At 53.4% G+C, this 22,440-nt stretch overlaps 1 protein-coding gene across 2 annotated transcripts in view; it reads left to right on the top strand.

Annotated features, from left to right (window-relative positions):
* SH3PXD2A (SH3 and PX domains 2A) overlaps positions 1 to 22,440 on the top strand; it is a 231,348-nt gene that overhangs the window by 188,561 nt on the left and 20,347 nt on the right. For both annotated transcript variants that reach the window (XM_029932517.1, XM_029932518.1), the window contains exon 9: positions 20,364 to 20,477. In XM_029932517.1, the coding sequence (XP_029788377.1) occupies positions 20,364 to 20,477 (114 nt within the window). The remainder of the gene's footprint in view (positions 1 to 20,363; positions 20,478 to 22,440) is intronic.

The following is a 22,440-nucleotide window of genomic DNA, read 5'->3' as shown; positions in this document are numbered from 1 at the left end:
CAGTGTAGCCACCAAGTGACCCCACTCCCCTGCCCGGGCATACCCTGGCCCAGGTGCCCCAGGAGCGGGCACCACTAGACCCCCCCCCTGCCCGTTCCCAGCGCGCACACGTGTGCACGGCCTTTCGCCAGTAGGAGTGACAGGTCTCACCGCTCGGCTGAAGCGCAGGGAAAGAGTCCCCCAGACAGCATTCCCTCCGCTCTTACATAACAGATTTCCACCCTGCCATTGTGGCACTTTCTGGGGAGTATAATTTGTCAGGACCTCAGAGAATTTGGGCTGAGTAATTGGCCCATGTTTCTTCCCCCCAGATGACCCCGCGGCTGTGTGATCCTACATTCTCAGCAGTTGGGGTTTCAGTAATCGCTCGTGGTAGTGGGGTTTACCACCCTCCTCTCTATCAGCATCTTTTCAGATTCCATAACCTCACCCTCGGGACTCCCAGTGCTGACCTGCACTCCCTGGTCTCCTCGCAGAGGAAAGCCACGGTGACCCAGTTAAGCTAGGCGCCCTGTGACGCTTGGTGGGAGCCCATGTCCACTGGGACGAAGTGGAGAGCAGCTCCTGGCTCGTGGAACCCCCAGCTTCCTGTTTACCTATGTTTAGAATGTGCTTTATGCAATTACTGAGGGATGTTTGCATGTTTGTTTGTTTCATTTAATTGTCTCAGCCCCAACTCCACATTTCCCTTCTTAGGCAAGCACTTTTTTAGGCTCATGCTAAAGTAGATTTGCCTCCCTTAAGCTTTTATTGGACTCAATTGTGGGAAGTGGCCCAGGCTCCATGGGAGGTGAGTGAAAGCCAAACTAAGGGAAAGAGTCTGCCAAGCACTGGCCATAAAGTGAGCAAGCCCCGAGAAGGTTTTTAAGATTGGTGTGCCAGATCTCTCATTATATCTGACCCATCAGCATTGCCGTGAGTGGCCCTTGAATCACCATGTCCCAGAAACTTGTGGTGGTGTTTGTTTGTTTTTTTAATGTTGATTTTTGAGAGAGAGACAGAGCATAAGCATGAGAGGGGCAGAGAGAGAGGGAGACACAGAATCCGAAGCAGGCTCTAGGCTCCAAGCTGTCAACACAGAGCCCGACACAGGGCTCGAACTAGCAAACCATGAGATCATGACCTGAGCCAAAGTCCAACATGTAACCTACTGAACCACCCAGGTGCCCCATAAACCATGCAATTTATAAAACATATTGGTAAGGCAGGGTAAATGCTGTCATTATGCTTCTCAGAGGTGGAAATTGAAGCTCAGAGCGGTTAAGTGACTCGTCCCCAAGGTTGCACAGCTGGGAGGTGGGGTATGGACTTCCAACACATGCTATTTATCCGGCATGTGGCAATTTGTACATTTGCTTTTCTCTTCCTTGTAGATTTTACTTCTCTTTAGAAAGCCAAGCCCCTGAGTGCTCTGCCGTGTGTTTCCCAGGCCGCAGAGAGCAGGACGACAGAAATAATCCTGCTGAATGAAACCTGTCTGGGATAGGAGAAAAGTGGTCTGAAGGGAAGTTTCTTGCAGAAGAGTCATATGTGTGTTCCATTGTTTGGCTTAGCCGGGTCCATGGGCCAGGGCTGGACTGGATGGGTGGACAAGTGAGAGGCGGCATGTGTGATTTCCCCAGAGGTCTACTCACCAGCGCCCTGGTGGACAGGGCCGAGGGTGTGCGGGCAGAGCCTGAGCAGTGCTGGGCAGGGCCCTACCTACTGTGCCTTCTTCTTATCCAAATAAACAATGTCCCGGCCCCTCCCCGTAACCTTATCAGACCCAAAGAAGAGCTGCCCCTGCCTCCTTCCTCCACTCCCATGATATCTTTAGTCTCAGCCCTATCTGAGTGACATCCTACATGCAGGACACGCTTCCATACACAGTGGTTTGCTTATTCAGACAACAAACACGAAGGACCTACTGTGTGCCCAGCCCTGGGGTGTAGTGTTTGACCAGCAGCAGCTGCCCCTGTCTCCTATCACTGAGGGAATGGCCCTAGGAACCCCTCTGGCCTGCAAGATAAAGGCCCAGATGTAGTGAGTTGCTCATTTTTACAGAGTACCTGCCAAAGGCGAGGCAGAAAGCACAGTGTAGCTGGGCTTCCTTGATGTCATGGAGAGGACAGGGGGCAGGACCAGAAGGCTGTGGGCTTTCATGAAGCCTGCTGGGTTGAGATGGGACAGTGCCTGGTCAGGAAGCCTCCTGGAGAAGATGGGCCTTGAGCAAGTTGCTGGAGGTGGAAGGGGCTCCCAGCTGAGCTGAGTCAGAATGACACCTGAGGGTGCACAGGGCAGACATGAACAAGCGTGCTCTCGCCGCCGTGTCTGAGGCAGCCTGTGAGAACCAGTTCACCCAGCTGCGAACAGGCTGAGGCGGTGTGTCAGGGGCCTCAGAGGGCCCCAAATGTCTGGTGAAGGAGAGCTTCCCCTTCTCCCACCAAACTGAGGGAGACCTTTCTGACCGTCTGCCCAAACCTTGCCTTGGTCAGAGGAAGAACAGAGCCTGGAAAAGTGAAGCTACTCGCCAGTGTCACGTGGCGAGTTCATGGCCGTGCTGCAGCACAGCTGTGGCCGCTGGTGTAGAGGTGGCTGTCTCGGAGGCCCACTGGCTTCGCCCAGCATCACTGAGGCCCTGCCATCCTCTCTAGGCTGGGCATGCTCCTCGTGCCCCTGGCTGGCTGAGGCTCTCTGACCCTGGGCCCTCAGCTGGGTGCTAGAGCTAGAGCCTGGAGGCCGGCACAGCAGAGGCCAGCCCCAAACCCAGGGCTGCTTCCGACATGCTCTTGACGCTGTATGTTCGAACAGACGGATTTTTCGAATATGGTGACTTCCTTCCTGCAAGGTCCCATTGCTCTGGGCAGTTCCGCTGGCTGGCTGAGCATCTCTCCCCAGAGCAGAGGCTGTGCCTCCTCGGCCCCTCTTGCACCTCCCCTGGAAGGTGGTGAGGTTGCTGTTGAGGTTGGCCAGGCATCCAGTCCCGGTGTTTCTGGACACTCTGTCTTTTCTTGTTTGTTTTCTGTACTTCTGACTGGCGCCCTTGCGGGGCCCCTGCCTTCTCTCCACTCAGCGTGCTCACCAGCTCTGGACTGCGGCAGGAGCATGAGCTGCCATGATCGGGGTACGGCCGCAGCAAGGCCTGGCTCTCGGGCCCTACAGGCTTCACCCAGGCCTGGCCTGGCCATGTGACCTCCCTGTGCTCTCGGGGACTTCCTACCAGTTCCAGTCACCCACTCAAGCCACTGGGTCCAGGGCTTGCAATTTAGCAGGTGCTTCAGGTGTCCTCTCAATGGGCAGTCCAGTGCTGTGCCCTCAGGGAAGGATTGCCAGGCTTTGTCTAAGAGTATCTCTGGTCACTCAAGGTTCCAAGCTCAGTTACCCACTAACCAGGTGACCTCTCTGAGTGTCACCTTTCCTCATAGAATGGAAATGCAATTGGGAATGAAGACAGTGGCCACGGTTCTGTTCCAGATACCAAGCACCCCACTCCCCTGACCCTCCTGTTTTACCAAACTCGAGCAAGAAGCAGGCCTTTCATCTCTGTATTTCCAGAGTTCCTAAGGTCCCTTCTAACCCTTGGGGCTCCAAGAAAAAAAAAGAAAAAACAGTTTCGGCTTAGAGGGAGCAGGTGAGGGGAATTTGTCCATGTTGGCAAGCCTACAGCCAGCTCCCTAAGCCGCCAAATGGGTCACTGGCTGCAAACATCCCTGGGTTTGTAATGATGATCACAGGGCTCATGGGCTCCTGGACACCTTTGGAATGGGCTTTGTGAGGCCAAATGCTTTGCAGATTAAATTTCCGGAGAAAGAACAGCTGAGAAACAGTCCTGAGCTTTGCTAAGCCATTTCTATGCTATGGCAGAAAAGAGGTGTGTGTGTGTGTGTTTTCTCTCGCCTAATAAAGAGGAGGCGTAGGCAAAAGAGAAAGATGATCCAATCCTGAGCCTCCCTCTCTCCTTCAATTTGCATCAGCCAATGGGTACTGCTGGTGCTGTGTTTTCCAGGATGGTGCTGGTAACAGAAGGAATATGATTAGTGTTATGGAATTTCATGGTTGGGGCTGGGGGTGGCTTTCCCCCCCTTTTTTAAATAAATGTTTTGAAGAGTTGCCCTGGAGAACTGATGAAAGCAGAGGCTGACGGACATTTTTGGTCATGTCAAACGAGGACAAGATTATCCAAGTGAGCAGGGGTGTCTCTCCCCTTCAGCGGGGCTGCAGGGCTCCTGGGCCATCCTGCCAGAAAGCGAGCAAGGGGCTGTAATCACAAACAGGCCGGGATCAGTTACAACCAGAAGTATTACTTTAGACTCTTGGCTTTGATGGGGAAGAATGCGGTTTTCCTCACCCCTCCTCCCCTGTCCTTCTCAAGTTAAACAAGATCTGTGGAAGCAATAGCTCTGGGATGTAAAGAGAGGCCAAAGCTCAAGGCAGGAAGGGGTCTCAAAAGCCCAGCTTGGGAGGGCTCCCCCAATTCCTGCCGATACTGGAGCAAGGGTTTGCCTGGTCCGTTCGCCACCCCCATCCCTGCTGGGGTGAACTGGAGAAGCGCGTTTTCCCAGAGTCTTTCTTGTCTACCTAGGGGCATCCTCACCTCTGTCTTGCCCACTTGGCTCTTCTGCATATGCAAGCTGGCATTTTCTTCGTGTTTCCAGTTTATCTAAACACCGAAGGGAGGGGGAAGGGGGGCAGGTGGGAACGTAATGAAAATAGCTTTGCACATGGGAGCAGGTGATATGCCAGCTTCTTCCCTGACTAGCCTGTGCAGATGACAAACTAATGAAGCCCTCACCCCTTGTCGCCGTGACCCAGCCCTGGGGGGTGGAGTCTGCTTCTCACCCCCCTCCCTGCCTCAATCAGTGCCTCCTATGTGAGCATCTGATCAGCTCCTTCATACTTGGGGATAAATAATTCTGCTCCCTGGAGTGTTGATACCGTCAGGGTCATGCTTCCCCCGTCGCTCGTGCCGGGAGAAGAACCAGGGTTGGCCAACAGTAGACCTCCTTGTCAACAGAGCAGGACTTTAACTGACTGCTCCTTGGAGGGGAGGAAGGAAGTTGACCTCATCCTCAGGCTTTGCACAGTGAGACTGAGCATCCAGGGCTCCTGCCTCAGTGCCTCCCTTATGAGGGTTTAACTCCACTCTTCTGCCTCACTGCACAGCCAGACACAAACTCACCTTCTCAGACTTCAAGGGCCCCCACTATTGGTGAGGTCAGAGCATCTTGTCAGCACTGTTGTGGCAGCTGACAGGAGGATTCTGTATCCCAGGGGCCTAGCCTGCCTTCCGTACCCCCGTCTCTCTGTCTCCTTGGGGCCGTCCCACCGTCTCAGGGCCCTTGGATGAGAAACTTCATTCTAGTAGATTCAGGGTTGGGGAGCCTGAATGGAGTCACAGTGCAGTTTGCTGGGACACTCACATTCTAGCCTATCTCTCTGCCATGAAGGTGCCAGGATATGCATATTGATCAAAGACTGGCCCTCGTGCAGATTAGAAAAACCAGACCAAGCAAACCAGCAGAGCTGAACAAGGAAGACTTGATTTCTAAGTCATGGAGCTGATGGTCTAATGGGGAAGCAGACAGTTCATGCTTCTGACCCAGCTGAGGGGACTGTGGTCCTTGGTGTGTGAGGCATGGTGGCGACACTCTTTGGGTGTTGGAGCAAGAGATTGACAGGGTACAGGTAGGAAGGGGTCCATCACTGATTGCTTCCCAGAGTGTCAGTCACACTACCTGACCAGTCATTAACGGTGGCGAATCTAGAATGAGATACTTGGACCTGGGTAGTCAGTTGGGCATCCAGACTAACAGTATATCTGTTTTGAGTATAGCCTCTTCTCCTTGGATTTGAGTAGGATTTCTACTAGATTAGCTCTCAGGAACTAGCAAGACAAGATGGCACCCAGAGAGACAGGAGAGACAAAAAGGGAAGTGGGGCAAGAAAAGCTCAGGGGAAGAAAGAGCCTCTTCCTAAGTCACTGTAAACCTGGCTGGGCCTCCAGGATGGTTATCCCAGGGCCAGCGTGTTTGGGACTCAAGTTAACCTATTCCCTACTTTCTGGAGACTGTTAATATCAAAAGCTGTAAGAAGGGTGACAAAGGGATTGGGGACAGCAGGTCTCTGGGGCTGCCTATTCCCGAGCTTCAAATGGTACCCACCCAGGAGAAGGGCTCTGCCTTTGTTTCCCTGTATGAGAAGCCATGACTCCAAGGGCCCCAGTGGAGGCCTGCACCAGCCGGTGGGCTTCCATTCGGTTCGAGGAGGGGCCGCTAGTGGCAGCCCGGCCCTCTGCATTCCTCCTAGAGCCTCACCCAGGGTGTCAGCTTGTCCCTGGTGCCTGGCCTGTGGGACCTCCCTGGGCTTTGCTTTTCCATTCCAGAGAGGGGAGAGGCCCAAATGAAAACAGCCCATTCAGGTGTACAAGCAAACTGCAAGAGAGCCCTTCCAGGTGTGAGAGTCAGCTTACTGGGAGATCTTGGGCAAGATGCGCAACAAGCAACAGAAATCTCCTGCCTTAGGTCCCTGTGGGCAAATCCTCCTAGGTGAGCCATGAGTCAGAGGCACCCTGTTAATTTGGGGGGACTGGAAGAGGGGATGCCACCTAGGGGCTGCATAACTGCTCTGGGCTTTAGCAGGGCAGAAGGTGCCAGGCCAGAGGGATGAGTGCTGGAGAGAAGCCCTCTGCTGACCCTGCACCGACCCCAGGAGCTAGACTCTGCAAGATACTTGAGGATAAGGAAGCAGGAGAGACTCTGGTGTGTGGGTGGAGAAGCCAGGGAGGGAGGAGGAAGTCTTGAGCTCATTTGTCATGGCATTTCATTTTCAACAATTCTTCATGGAGCCCCTTCTTTGTCTGAAACACTGAGCTAGACAGGGGCTTGAGAGGACGCCAGGATGAGCAAGCCTTGGCCTTTGTCCTTAGAGAGCTCTTGGTCTCGCTGGGGGAGACGGCCAACACAAACCTGAGGGCAGGGTGCCGGGGGAGCACAACGGCAGGAGAGCAGAATCACAACTGGCAGGGATTTGCAGAAACCTGGCAAAGGTGGTGGCTTTGAAAGATGAGGCCTAGGCGTAGCGATTGATGAATCTGGGAGACCCACGCATTTGGGGGTCTGCTGGGTGTGCACAAAAAAAGCAAGATAGAGGGCATTTCCTCCCAGGCCGCATGGGGGGACTTGTGTTCAAATCCCACTCAATCAAATCCTCAGTTTCCATATCTATGAAATGGGGGTAATATTTTGAAACCCATGTGGGTATTGAGAAGGTTCACTGAGAAAGTTGAGTGCTGCATCCATTTTCTCTTCTCTTCGTGATAGACTGGGGTGGGCTGCCGTCCAGTCTGGGCGGTGAGTTGTATCAGGAGAGCGGGGGTGGGAGTCAACCAGGGTCCTGAATGTGCTTGGAATAATAACCCACCCACCCCCATCGACCTACAGCCCACAGACTTTTCAAAGCATTTTCCCATCCGTTATTTCAGAGTAGCTGTCTAGGGCTAAGTAGGTCAATCAGGTGGCTTTGTTTCCGTTTTTTTAAAAGAAGAAACTGAGTTTCAGAAAGGTAAATGGTTTGCACAAGACCTCAAAGCCTACTAATAGTCAAGTGTGGATTTGAATCAAGGGGGTGCATACTCTTAATCCATCACTCCCTTTGCAACATCAGTGTTTCCCAAGGAATGGGTCATGAAAATGTGTGGTGGACACAGCATTAAGTGGCATGAGATCTCGTTATTAATGAGATGGTTATTAACTCTGACTTCTCTTTGACTCCACGTTGGATCAAGGGCAAAGTCTCTGTTTGGGGCTTCTGTGGTAACATTTGTTGATGTCGCTTGCCTGCTTGATTGTTGGTTAGAAAATGTGGCCCCAGCCTTAATATCTTACTAGAAGTCTATGGCATTGTTGTTTCAGTGTATGGATTTTTCCAGTTATCTTCTGTTTGTGCCAAGGAATATTGGCTTTCCATCGAGTGTAACACAGGAAAATGTCTTTTCAAAATACAAAAGTATTTACATGCCTCTTTTAAAGCAAACAGTAGTAGAGGTACCACGTGGATGGCTTAACTAGATTCCTGGTGCTCTGTTAAGGCCTGAGGTCTGGGAAATGCAGTCACAGGACCCCCAGTGGGACACTCCTGGGGACCTTCTTTCCCCACGGTCTTCTAGAGTGACACCAGTGGCTCCCAAATTCCAACTGGGAAAGGAGCCTGGAAAAGCATCAGTATTGGTGGCGGCTGCTCTCCACACAGTGTAGAAGAATCCACGTTGTCAGAGAGCTGTTGACGTCAGGCGGTACAGAATTTTGCAAGGCCTCTATTTAAAATTCCCCAAAAATTAAATAAGGAGGGTTTGGAGGGAGGAATGCCCTAGACAAATTGTGGAGTGGGTTTGTTTTGTTTATGGAGATGGTCTTTTAAAGTCGAAATTGCCCCCGTTTTATTTTTGCCCCAGTTGAAGAGGGGCTGAACTCAGCTGGAAGGGAGGGGATGGTTGTCAGCCTAAGGCTTTTTGTTAAAAGCAACTCCACTCTGGGGCCAAGAAGCCTCCTTTTTTGGCAAAGAGAGAAAGGGGGAAAAATATACAAACTCCTGCACATATACTCCTGAGGCACTGAAGTAAGCTAGTTTAAACAACACGGATAGCTCCCTATATCTCGAGGGACTGGCAGCAGCTACAGAGGGGCCCCTCTGCCCTTTTCTCCAGGCTGGAAACACACACGTAAGGCACAGACATTGCTTAGGCTGCTTTCCCTTCTTTTCTCTTTGCCTTCTCACCACAACCGTGGTCACTACACTGCTGTTTAATGTTGTCGTCTCAGCAATGCGGACACTTCAGCCTCTTCCTCCAGCCAGTTTGGCCACATATCATTGTAGCCCTAAGTTGATAAATGTCGTCCACGCACCGCTGTGGTACGTGGCCTGACTCTCGACGGCACAGAGAGGTGGTGGTAAAAACTGTGGCAACACGCAGGGAACAGCGCTTGTCCTGTTCCGTTTCTCTTCCGGGCCTTCTGATTTGCCCCAGCTTGATGGTCCACTATCTCTGACCCCTCTCCAATAAATCTCTTCTTGTAACTAAGAGGGAGGGAACAGGCTGTAGGCACAGCCTCTGCAGACACAGCACAGCTCAAATTTACTACGTTGCTTTGTTCTCTGTAATTTTATGGTTGGGGTCGGTGGTCCTGTTTGTTCATGGTGGTGATCTGAAGTTTCCTAAACAAATTATTTTCTCGAAGTCAAAAAAAAGCAGTTGCTTTAAATACATATTTACTCAGTAAACCACAGCATACACAGTACAAGGATATGGCAAAAGCCCTGCATAGTGTGGAAACATCTGAGGTTGAGAAATGCTGATCCAAAGTCACTCTCTCCTGGCAAAGCCCTTGGGTAAGATCTTGTGCCAGAAAACTCTATAAGCCTGAGTGCCCTGCCTTGCCCTGCCATGTGGGCCCAGAGAGAGGGTGAGAGAGAGGCAACCCAGAGATGGTGCCTGAAACCACCTGTTCACCCCCTTCTGGGTTTGGGGGTGGAGGGTGCAGGGCAAGAAGCAGGGAGGGTGAGCCGGGCCCATGACTCCTGAGCAGACTCTGATTTGCAGACACTGACGGCAGGAAGAAGCAGATAAGGGGACCAGTTTCCCTGGCTCATCTGTCACATGGAAAATTGGGGAACTAATAGAGCAGGTGGCGTTGGTCGTCTTCTGCAAAGCAGCCAACAGCTAGAGTCATTTTTAAAGGGAGCTCTCTGGTTGCTGTCATACCTGGGTGCTAAGGCTGCACCTTGGGTAAGTCCCCCGGTGCCACGGTTTCCAAATGCAACCTAAGATTTCACAAACCTGGAGACATGCCTTCCTGAATGTATAGCACCCCAAATTCCAGGATGTGTCCCGTCCTCACTGTCAAGTAGGGACAACCGATTGCCCAGAACACTCCTAGTTGGCACCTAATATTTTAGTAGAGTTATGAATAGCACCCTCCACTCACTCCAGAAAGTTTGCACAGGAAATTATAAGATCACTGTACTAAGCCATGTCCTGTGGTCTATTTACCTCTTTTCATCTTGTCCCAGTTGACATGTCATTATCATCTGTTCAGACGTGTGTGTGTGTGTGTGGGTTGGTGGGAGGGGTGAAGGGGGCAGCTCCTGGTCCCAGCACAGCTTTCAGTAAATGAGGTGGGGCCGCCTGCTCAGCTCCTCTGTCTTTGTCTCTGACTAAAACATTCAGTGGGACAGGCTCCCGGCAGGTTGTAACCAGCAAATCATCACACCCTCTTTGAAAGTGGTCGGCTCTCGGCTTCGAATTGCTCAGTGCAGAAACGCTGCCCCCAGGGGGGTCATGAGAGCCCCAAGGTCTGGATGGCTCAGCTCTGACACATCCCAGACCCGCCAGGCCAGCGGCTCGCTCGTTATCAGGATCCAGTGTGGTCTGGCCCCCTTCCTTCCTGTTGTGTCTTCTGCTCGGCACTCCCTTGGGAATGCTCAGGACCCCCTTGCAGGCTCTCCTCGAGGAGTCCGATCAGGACCATACTTAAGGTTGCCTGTCTCTACTCTGGAATTTACCCTCTTCCTTGGAAGTGGGCACTTCTGCCCGTGCTGTGTCCTCCAGCCTTATTCCGAAGTCCACATCTTCTAGGACCACGGATGTGGGGGCCCAGCAGGCTCTCTGTCAAGTGCTTTCCCGACCTTTTCCCACCACGAGGTAATGAGAGCTTGTGGGAGGGCAGCCTCTCAGTGCTGCCCCCGTCCCCGCCCTGGGTCCGTTTGCCCACCATCCTCTCGGTCAACACTTTTCAGGGTGGGCACCCTTCTTCCTGAGAGAAAATGCTGAGCCACGGATGGGAATCCAGCAGACCCCCACATGACTTGTGCTGGCTTCCCAGCATCACAGCCTCAAAGTCTCCCTCCACATACCTCTTTGGCTCTTGCCTGGAACATCAGGGCAATGCCCCTTCTGTTATCCTTAGCATTATTTCAGGATCCACTTGGGAGGCTTTAACCTTCCTAATGTGATTCTTAAAAGCTCACACCTCCCCTGTGACGTTGAAGGGGAGTACCCCTCTCAAGTTCACCTGGCAAGATCCCACCCTGAAGCATCACAAGTTAGGCCACAAGTATTCCCATCACTGTGTCCTATTCCTCCAACCAGTTTGCCGTCTTCCTTCCCCTCCCCTCCAGATTCCATCCAAGGTTCAGTTCTTTCCTAGCTACTCAGTTCCGTTTCTGATGTTTGTGGTTCCTTCGGCAAGCACTGTCGCCACCGTGGGGCTGTCTGGGTCACCCTGCTCTGCTGTTCCTGGAAGGGCTTTGTGCCACCTTGTATTCTGTACCTCACCCTGCCCCCCCACCCCCACCCATGCCATGCATGGAACCAGACCCAGCTTTCAACAGAGACCTGCCGACATGATCTCACAGCTGTGAGATCGAGCCCTGTGTTGGGCTTTGTGTTGACAGCCCGGAGCCTACTTGGGATTCTCTCCCTCCTGCTCTCTCTCTGCCCTTCCCCTGCTCTCATACATGTGCATGCTCTCTCTCAATAAATAATAAACAAACTTGTCAGGGCCAAGTGACAGTGACATCAAGAGACTCTCCTTGAGACTCCAGACCCTGCCTCCCTGCACAGCCCTAGCACTAACCATTGAGGGGCACTGAGCACGTGGTTCCTTCCTTAAAAATCCCTGTCTCTTACACTTCAGCTTAACAGTAGCTCTTTGGGAAGCCTTGCTAGGAACCAGACACTACCCTGAATACTTCTTATGCCTCTCTCTGTAACACAGGGAGATAGAAGTACTACTATAGGTCCATTTTACAGAGGAGGACATTGAGGCAGTTGCCCAAATTCAAACAGCTAGTTAGTAGCAGAGCTGGGATTGAAACCCAGGCAACCTGGCTCTAGAGCTCTTGCTGAAAACCGTGATTCTCATCCGCCTATCTTTTTGATCCTGTGCCCCCTCTGTGCCTGTGAATGTTCGGTGGTCAGGGTTTCCCCTGGGTGCTTCAACCTTCTGGGCCCATCCAGTGAGGTGCGTAGGCTGCCCCCAGGTTGGGGGAAGGGTGGCAGCAGCCCAGTTCTCGCTGTCTTCTTGCCGTGGCCTCCACGGAGCCTTCCAAACTGACGTAACAGCCTGTGCTAATGGTCTTGGAATCCAAGCCTCAGGCGCCCAGGGAAGGTTCTGGGGCCCTGGTGGCCTAAAAGCCCCATCTGGGGGAAGGCGAGGCCATGGGCAGCAGGGCAGGGATAGGTGCCAGAGGTGGAACAAGGAGAATGGGTCAGGCAGGAAGGCAGGGGGTGCGCTGGGAAAGACTGGGGGAGCCCCTACCCGCTCCTGTTTGCTTTGGACTGAGGAGGCCGCGTGCTGGGAGCTGGAGTGTGTCTTGGCAAGAGGCCTCAGTGACAGAGCCTTCTGACCAGGGGAGGCCTGGCTGAGGGTGGGCCGCCTTTCGTTGTTCTTAAAGGCACAGCATGATTAGGGACAGCCAGCCTTTCCAGTGTCTCTGGTTCTTCTCAGGTAGAAACCTCACATCTGCCCCAGGGTCAGGGGAAAGGGAACCAGGACAGAAGCAGTCCCTTAGGGCCCAGCTTTGTGCCAGGTGGGGTGCAGCCAGGTGGGTGGTGCGGTCACAGTGCCTGGCCAGGCTCCATTCAGCCCCCTCCCCTTCTCAGCACTGCAGTCCCCCCCCTCCCCAGCTTCAGGGCCTCACAGATCCTCGCCCCTCCCCTCCTCCCAACCGCTGTAAGGGAAGAACACAGAAATGCCTGGACAAAGGGTCCAGAGTCTGAGGCAGGTGTTTAAGGCCTGGGACTGTGCCTCTGCTATTCCTGGCTCCATCCCCCATGCTTCTCCGCCTGTACACCCATACCCTCCGCTTAGGTCTAGGTGTACATTAGCCCTCCACAGGTGCTCAGCTCTGCCTTAACTGGTCCTAGACCCAACGAAGGACCTGGAGGAAAGGGGAAGAAAAAGGCAAGGCCTGGAAGTAACCTAAAGGCTGCTGGACTCTCACAGACTCCAAACCCTGAATCTCTTTCTGCCTGTTACCCCCTGGGTATGTGCCCAGGACTGCTGGGTGGGAGTCCGGCCCCTCCTGCTGGCCTCAGCACCAGGGCTGTACTTGGCCCTATCTTGTGTGCAGTGCAGGGGGAGGTGAGGAAGAGAGCCTGAGGCCGGCCTGTGTGTCCTCTACAGCGTCCGCATGCCTGGAATGCACTGCACATACCAGGTGCTCCGAAGGTACTTGGTCATGGAGGACACTGTATGTCCCTGATGTCAGGCAGCCCTATGGGCAGCTCCTGTTGTCGTGGTATAATGAGACCCTAGGGAGGCCAGCAATCTGTTCCAGGTCACCAGCTAGGATATGGCGAAGCCAGGATCCAAACTGAGGTCTTGGAAGAGGCACTAAGAAGTGCACATGGACAGAATCCTGGAAAGGGCAAGGTCATGAGGGTGGGAGGAGTCAGGGAAGGCCTGATGGAGGACTTCACCTTGAAGAACGGAGTGGGGGGACTTCAGAGGGAGAGGAAGGAGCAGAGTTCCCCTCCCCCACCAGCTGTTTTGTCCAAAGCTGAGCTGTGACCTCAGAAGACTTTTTATTAACATCCTAATTGTGTGCAGCTGGCCTCCTCTGGCCCTAATGAGCTCATTATCCTCTCTCATTAAGGAAGCCTTTGTGGCCTGGTCACCCTGGGGACAGCAGTGGCCTGGGAGTGCCCGTCACTTCCTGCTGCCTTCGGCCAGGCTCAGCCCCCTCCTGACGCTAAGGCCCCCGTCCCCACCTTTCGTCTGCCCCCCACTCTGTCCCTCACTCTATCCCTCTGTGAGTCTCAGTTTTCTCTTGACCCTTTACATCCTTCCCCCAATGCCAGCATTGCCAAGCCCCAGTTATAGTGTCTTTTAGAGGGCTTTGAAACTGGCTCAACAGCTGAAGATTACACTTGGCCTGCAGGGTCTGGCTTCTGGGCTTGAGCTTTTTCCTCTTGGGGCTGGGGAGCCCCTTCCCTACCTAGGATTAGGATGCATGGTCCCCCTTTCTGCCCTGAGCTGGAGGTGCTGGCCAGGTTGCCCCTGCTTAGCCCCCAGGCCATTGCGAAGTGGGTTCTTACTGAAGCCCACAGGCAGGGTTGGCTGCTGTGACAAGTGACATTGCTGTTCTTTCTGGGCCTTTGCCTCCTGGGGAGGGCTTTTGGCCAGCCCAGCTGAATGACATTCTTCTGGCACTGTGGAGACGTGGTCCTCACAGAAGGAGCTACCAGGCCCAGGCATCATTCAGTGGGCAGGCCGCCTAGGGATTCTCCCAGACATCTTCTTCATCAAGGGGCTTAGCCCCAAAGTTCACTGCAGCCCCCAGAATGAAGATTTTTCCTGCATATCCAGCGTGTGTGGGCTCCTTTCTCAGGGCCCCTCTTCAACAGTTTGTGGCTTCTCACTCCAAACAGCGGGCATTGCCGGTGGGGGGGGGGGGCATCTCAGCTTGAAGGCATGTTGAGTAGGAAGACGTCCTGGAGCATGGCCGCCAGGGGTATGCTCGGGGGTCTCCCAGCCAGCCCAGGCTCCTTGGGTTTTCCCCACTGTTTCCTGTTTCACCAAGTTCTCTGCTCCCCACCCCCCTCCTAAAAAGGAGCTTGCTCCCCTTCTGCCTAAAACAGGACTGACTTCTCAGGAAAAGGCCAGGTCTGGTAGCCGGTCAGGACAGCTGTCCCCATCTGAGCACAGCTGTGGCCACTTCGTGAGTGCAGTGAGGAGACCATTAATAAAACCTCACTGCATTTTCTCTCCCAAGAATGAAGGCTGAGAGGAAGGCTAACAGAGGCCAGCTTGGAGGTTGGACCCATCTTCCTGGGGACCTAAAAACTGCAGAGGTGACTCAGACTGGTGCCTGGGCATCTGTGAGTGCTGGCCACCTAACTCCCACACCCTGCAGCTTTTGTCCCTTAGTAAAGTTTGTAGCTTCTGCTTACTGGGAACCTACTGTGCTGGAACCTATGCGTTGCTCCTTGTCTTACCCGTCCTCACGCTAGCCTTCGAGGCTGACTTGACAGGTTAAGTCCCTTCATTGAGGCCACAGAGGGTGAAAGTGGCCGAGATGGGATTCAGACTCAGATCTTTGGCTCCAGCACTTAGGCTCTGTACCTGAGTTTCCCCCATCTGCCTGACGGCTTGCTGCAAGCTCAGTTCTGCTCTGGGGACCAGGTATACATGGTACTTACAGCCTCAACAAGACTAATTCTCCAAGTGCACGAGCAGTTGTGAATTGTGGGGTCGATGCTCTGGACGCTTCTGGGGTTTGGAGATCAGTTGGGGAGGGCTTGCTGAGGCGCTAGGACAGGAGACACAAAGCTGTAGGACTCTGTTCTGGGACACCTTGTGAGCTGAAGGACAGGAGCCAGGCTGAAGAGAGCCCCAGCACATGGAAGACAAGGAGGGAAACTGCCCAGAGACCTCTTCCCTCTGACCCCATTTCCCATCGTGCTTGCTGTCACAAATGGCATCAGCTAAGGAAAGAGCAAGTTGTGTTGTAAAAGATGGCTCCTTGCTTTCTCCTGGAACCCTTGATGCCCATCCCCAAACTCCACAGATTATACACACACACACACACACACACACACACACACTCACACTCACACTCAAGTCCATTTACCAAGCTGGATTGAGGATCTCATGATATACTCTGTGGACAAAGACACCACCTGGCCCCCTGTGGGTGCTGACTCTGTTCGCCGAGGGGAATGCCGAACAACCACCATCATCTCGGCAACGGCTCCTACTCGTTGCTAGGCCCGAAGCTAAGCTACTTACACCTCATTTATGCGCTTCAACAAGAACATCTCAATTATCGAGATAAGCTGGATTAATTACTCCCTTATCAGGGAGGGGAGACTGAGACTCAGAAAGGTTTACCAGTTTGTCAAAGATCCCACAGCTAGGAAGTAGCAAACCAGGACCTGAACTTGAGTCTTTCTGACCCTATTTCCCTAATCATTACCCTCTACTTCCAGAAGACCCTCACCTAGACATTCAAGTCTCATGGTGTCCGTGCGTAGAGCACACACTTAGCAATATGGATGTACAGTACATGGGTAATGTGGTGGCATTTGGGGGTACATGTTCTCAAAAAGTAACCTCTCCCCTTACACAGACAACAGATAAAGTCCTTTTATCCACTTCTGTGGTAGTTAAGAATATGGTTCCTGGTGCCTGGGTTTGAGGTCAGCTCTGTGTCTTCCTAATTGTGATCTATATTTGCCTCAGTTTCCTCATCTGTAAGGTGGGGATGATGATGACAGTAACACTTCACAAGATTCTTGAAGACTAAATAACATATGCACAGTTAGGGCCTGACCATGATCATCATGACACATAACAAACGTACACACACCTTTTTTCCATGTGCACATGCACCCACATACATGTGTACATGGGCCTGCCCCACCTCCCATGCACTCAGAAATACAAAGCCTTGTCTACACCTACCCCCGCTTGCAGCCCACACACTCAGCCTCTGCAGAAAGGAGGATGCCATGGGCACTGGAGGTGAGCCTGGGACCCCCACAAGGCTGGCCGATGACAGCCCTCTTGGCAAACTCGGCCACCTCTAGGGATTCAGGTTTTAATTCCTCCTTGGTGGAGCAGCAGGGACTTTGGTCGGGAGCCCCGGTTATAGCAACTGACGTCTGAGGTGCTGGCATCCGGGAGAGGCTTGTCAGCAGCTGTGGGTGGGTACAGGTCCAGTCAGCTTCCCTCAGAAACCCAACGGTGCACCTCATGCCAGGGCTCCTGGGAGGTCTGCGTAGAGCTGGGCACCCATGCCCACCTGAGCAGTGTTTGAGCCAGTCCTTTGCTCAGTGGAAGGGTCCACGGCCTCGCCAGCAACAAGCTCTTCTCTGCAGGGCCTGAGGCAGGAGGGACATGAGGCTCGGAGTCACTCAGCCTAGCTCTGCACATTTCTGGGCTGGAGTGGAACCCAGGCTAGTGTTCCCAGCAAAATTGGCAGGGACCCTGGCTCCTGGGGAAAAGGGGAGAGCAGGATGTACACAGGATTCCCAAAGGGTGAGCTAAGGGTAGGGGAGACAATACCACCAGCAAAAAAGAGACCTGAGCCCTGGGATTTTGAAGCCCTTGGATCCAAGGGGAAAGGCCCATGCAGGGGCTGGTCCCCAATATGGCCATACAGGGAGAGGGAGAGAACAAGAGATCCGCAGGCTGATGGTCTCACTTCATACCAGATGAAGACACAGACCAGCTTGGATGAGACTGATGGAGAAAAATCTCCCCCTCCCCCAACCCTAGCCCTCCAGGTATCCACAGAGGGGCTTGCCTCCTTTGCCTCTCCTGAGGATGACTTTGGAGCCCAAATTCCAGAAATAGAAGGCTTAGAACACAGTGACCCTGGCCATCCAGGAGACCACCGAGTTACCTGTTTTTCTAGGAAGCCATAGACTCACACGAAGGAAGGAGGGAATATTCCCCCAGTGGGGACAGAAGTGATTGTTTCAGAGGCTGGGGCTGTCAGTGGCACACCTCAGTAAAGAAAAAGAGGCTGGGAGGCGCTGGGCATGGAGGGGTCTTAGCAAACCCTCACCAAGACATGCTTCCAAGCTCCACCATGCCTCTGGGCACGTCCCCGTGTTTTCCGATGACCGTAATATCCCTGGCTCCAGTCCAGGCCCATCCTGGGGAAACCCTTTCCTGGGAAGCAGAGCTCCCCTTTGAGGGGAAGCCTTCAGGGTACTTCCGGGGCCTGCTGAGATTTGGCCTGACTTTGGGGGATGGTCTGGAGTCAGGTTGGTGAGGGTCTTGTGGTATGGGAGCCAAAACCTGTGTGTTTTTGGCATTGGGGCTTGGATCTGGGGATCATGTGAGAGCCTTGGCCTTCCAGAAGTGACTCCAGATTGAGAATTATGGTGACTGTTCTTTGGGGCTCTTGGAGGTGATCCTGGTGAGCAGGAATTTGGGGGTGGCACTGCTTACCCAGAGTGGCTCAGAGGGCTCTGAGGTCTGTGGTGGCAGGTAGACAGTGGACTTGAGTTTCATCTCCAGACTTGACTCACGATGGTAGAGGTTCAGTCATGAACTTTGGTGGTTTCTGGGTAGGTATGGCATAAGTAAGGGCACTCAGTGACTGAAACCCACCCTGGCTTGGTTAAACAGATAGAAGGTCACTGGCTCACTATAATTAGTCTGACAGGCAGCCTAGCTTTAGCATACTTGGAACCCAGAACTTAAGTGGTATGAAGTCTGACTTTCCCCATCTCTCAACTTTGCTGCTGATTTAGTGACTTAACTTTCAGGCCATCTCTTCTCACATACCCTTGCAATTCCTGGTCTACGTGGTACTTAGTGTTCAGATCGCCCAAGTACCCCTGTCAGGTCTAGAGAAAGCCATACAACCATTACAGTGTCCAGGGAGATGACAGATCAGTCAGAAAATGATTGACCAGGTATGACCACTACTGTGGTCAGGGAGGCAGAACCACCTTCGTGGTGGAAATCCCTGTGAGATGGGGAGTCCTGTTCCATGACCTCCAGCCAGACTGGAAGAGCACCCAGGATGGTGCTTCTTGGCAGAGACTTCTGGGGTTCCTGAGAATGCGCCCCCAGAAGCCAAGAGAAGGAGAAAAGACCCCTGCATATCCATGCCTTCTGGCTTCTTTGGGGCCTCCATCAGCCACAGCCTTGTAAGCAGCCACACCATTGTGGCCAGGGCTTCTGGGAGGATGGCAGTGCCGCTCCAGGGAGCCCACTCAAGTGGCCCAGAAGGTGCAAGTGGCTGTGGGCGTGATGGCTCACTCCATCCCACTCCAGGGAAAGACAGACTCTGGCAGAGGGAGGGAAGGCATCTACTCTGGGTTCCAGAGGGACAACAGTGACCCAACTAAGGCAGGCCCCTGAGCCAAATAGCCCTGGGCCTTGAGATTCCAGATTCCCCGTCCAAGGCTTTTTCCTGTTTGTTACAACTGTTACTGTTTTTTTTTTTTTTTTTAAGAGTAGTTTTAGACCTACAGCAAAATTGAACTGAAGATACAGAGGTTTCCCACATGCATTCCCTCACACGCACAGCCTACCCCATCGGAGTGGTCTACTTGTTGACGAACCTGCATGGACACATCCTAATCCCTCAGACCTGTCTTTTACAGTAGGGTTCATGCTTGGTGCCATGTGGATGAGCGTATAAGGACACACATCCATCATTTTGGTACTGTACAGATGTCACAGCGTGTCATGGGCTTCACAGAACTGCAGCAGAGTGTTGTGGAACTCTGGAGAGGGTGGGATGCAGTGGACTTTGCAAGACTAGATCACAGGCTGTTTGCTATCCCAGGCTCATCACACGGGGCAGTGGAGACCTTGTGGAAGACCTACGAGGTGGCTCTGGGTGCCGATGTCCTGTGCAGTGGTGGCACGGCTTTCCCCTGTCCCTCTCCATGATCACAGCCACTCTCAGGCAGCCCCCTCCACCTGGGAGCACCTGGGAGGCTCGAAGTGTCTCCCCCCCCCCCCGCCCCCATCTTGGGCAGCTCCTCCCTGCTCTGGGCGGTAACGGGGTGTCGGTGCTGCTGAGGGAGAAGCACTGGGTCTCTTGACAGGGAACAGTCCATATTTGAAAATGGTGAGCTCTGCCACAGACAGAAAAGAGAATCAGTGCTATATTGCTTTGGGGGTAGAGAGGGATCAGAAAGGAATGAGGGCAAAGACAAGGTCCTGCTAAGGGTATCTTCTAAGACAGGACTGATGGAGTTAGTGGAGTCCCAAGACCCAGGTGCTCAGAGTACTCGGCTCAGTCAATATTTGTTTAAATGATAAACGAATGAACCAACGAACAAGAAAGACTCTTATCATTTGGCTGTGACCGCCAAGGATCAGTCAAGGATACGGTGCCCACTTAGTAGGATTGACATGTCAACACACTTCAGGGCAGCTGTGAGTGGCACCAATGTGCAACTGCCATGGACCTGTGTTGGAGCCAGGAGCACAGTGAGCCACAGAAGGTATCTGTGAGGCATTTATCTCTGGATACCTTTGCAAGCAGAGAAAGCAGCCAAACCCCCAGCCACACCAGTAGCCTGATGGGTTTCAAAGCCCTCGGTGGTCTGTTTAGTCAGAGCTTCCTTGGCCTTTCCCACAAGGTAATCTCACACATTTGACGTATCCTTATTTCACTTTTACTGTTAAATTTTTTCATGAAGCATTTGTGTAAGTATGGATCACCGTTCATCAGGCCCTCCTCTTGGAATGTGTTGGCTGCTGCTTAGTGAGGCACAGGCCTCTCCAGGCTGGACTCAAGCCAGGAGTTTGCTGGGTGCCCAGGCTGTCTGGCTCTGTGCCCTGCCTCCACCGCTGCCACCCAGTCCCGCTGGGCTCTCATGATTGCGCTCTCTCTTGTCCCCTCTGCAGGCTGGTGGTTTGTGAGCACCTCTGAGGAGCAGGGCTGGGTCCCTGCCACCTACCTGGAGGCCCAGAATGGTACTCGGGATGACTCAGACATCAATACCTCCAAGACTGGGGAAGGTAAGGGCCTGCAGGTTCAAGGGGAGGGGGAAATAATGAGGCACATGCAGGGTGTGGGCTGCCTTGAGATCCTCAGGGGTTGGTACCCACTCCATTCATGGGCCCTTGGAGTGAACCCATTTCCCAGTCTTCTCCCTAAAGTCATCAAAACCCCTAAAGTGAGTTGGGCCACATGCCAGCCCCTTCCCGCGGGACCCCATCTCACTGAGGCCAGCGTACAAGCTCACCTCCTTTCCCGGGTCTGTCCCCGATGGCCCTGAATGGGGCTCAAATTAGTGGGGAAATTTCCCTGGAGTGTGGATCTTGGGCTTTGGAAACTTTGGGGGCAGAGACTGAGAAGAATAGTCTTAGGCCTGAACTCCAAAGCTCCCTTTCCCTGTAGAAGCCCTTGGTTCTCATGGGGGACCCCCACAGAGACCCACCTTTGCCTCCCCGACCCCACACTGTGCTCTCTGCCACAGGGATGACCACAGTGGGCTGTGTGCACACAGCTTTTGCTGTGCATGTCTGCTCAGAGGCCTCTGCTTTGGTATCTGTAATCCTGGCCAACAGTTCAGATACAGAGAACAAGTCTGTGAGTCATTTCTCAAGGTAGCAGGAACCACAAGGTGGCCCTTGCACCATTAGCCCCTCTGATTAGCTCTGACCTCGTGAAGTTTTTCTGGGGTTTTCTCCCTGCATTTCAGAGAGCATGCCTTGCCCCCCCCCCCCCGCCCCCCACCTTCCTCCGCCGCAGGCCAGCACTGACCTATTCAGCCTGTCTGAGGACTCAGGTATTCTCCAGAGCAGGCCGCCTGAGCCCAGTGAGTCCGAGCCACCCCCAGTTCCTGGCTGCCTGCTCCTAAGAACTTCCAAACCCCCTGTGTCCTGGCAACAGGAGTGCTTGCCCTAATGGTCAGTGGGGATGGTCCAAATGGGCACGACTGACAGCCAGGGGGATGGAGGCCTGCCACCTGGGGCTCAGGCCACCTCCAGGCCTGCCCCCCACATACACACCCTCCATTCCATGCTGCTGGGGCCAAAACAAGCAGTCTGCCAAGCAAGCGCCAGCTCCTTATTCATCCTTGCCCTAAATGTCAGTTCCTCGGCAGGCGGTTGGGGCCCCACCCTTCCTCCCTTGTAAATGCTTTATTTCAGTCCCTTGACTAGTGCTGCAGTGCCTGTGGTACATGTTCACCTTGTGACAGGTTTCCAGGGATGAGGCTCCATCGGGAAGAGTTTGCGGGTTCAGGCTGGGTGCCCGGTCTCTGGACCCTGGGGCTGAGCCTTCACCCAGTCTCATCACTGGTTCCGTTGCACCTCTGCAGTGGTGGGGGATTTTAGCCCCTGAGCTGGCTCTGCTGTAGTGTATCTGCAGTCACCAGGCCTTGCCTCCTCCCTAGTTCCACATTCTGGAGACATCCCATGGTCTCACAGAAACAGCAATCCTTAGAGTGTCCAGTGAGGTCATATTCCCTCCCAGGTGTGTGGCCCTGGTACTTTAAAAGCCTTCACCACAGTCTTAGGAGGCACTGCTACTATCCCCTTTTTCCAGATGCAGGAACTGAGGCTTCAAGACATTTAGCTACATGCTTGTCCTCATCAGGCTTGAGCCTTGGTCAGCCTCCTTTGCTAGTGGTCTTTACCACTGCACCCTCTGCCCACGCATGACACATTTTGCTCATCAGCAGTTCTGAGAGGATGTGTGTGTGGAATCTGAGTCTCACCTGAAAAGGCGATGCCAGGAATGTCAGAGCAGAGCTGGCAGGAGATGGAGGACAGGACACTGAGTAGGCAGGGAAGCCCCGGGCAGAGAGGAGTCAGGCAGGTGTGTGCACACACACAGCAGCCTGGTTTGAAGCGAGAGCAGATGCTTTGCACAGGACAAGCAGTGGCAGGTTGTAGAGGATTTTGACCTTGAACGGCGTAAGAATCAGTAGGGCAGCCAGTGCAGGCTCTGCATTCGGAAGTGTTTGTGTGTGCG

Source organism: Suricata suricatta, chromosome 2 (assembly GCF_006229205.1).
Source record: "Suricata suricatta isolate VVHF042 chromosome 2, meerkat_22Aug2017_6uvM2_HiC, whole genome shotgun sequence".
Taxonomy (NCBI): domain Eukaryota; kingdom Metazoa; phylum Chordata; class Mammalia; order Carnivora; family Herpestidae; genus Suricata; species Suricata suricatta.
The sequence above is the reverse complement of the archived record's forward strand: the minus strand, read 5'-3'. Positions and strand labels throughout refer to the sequence as shown.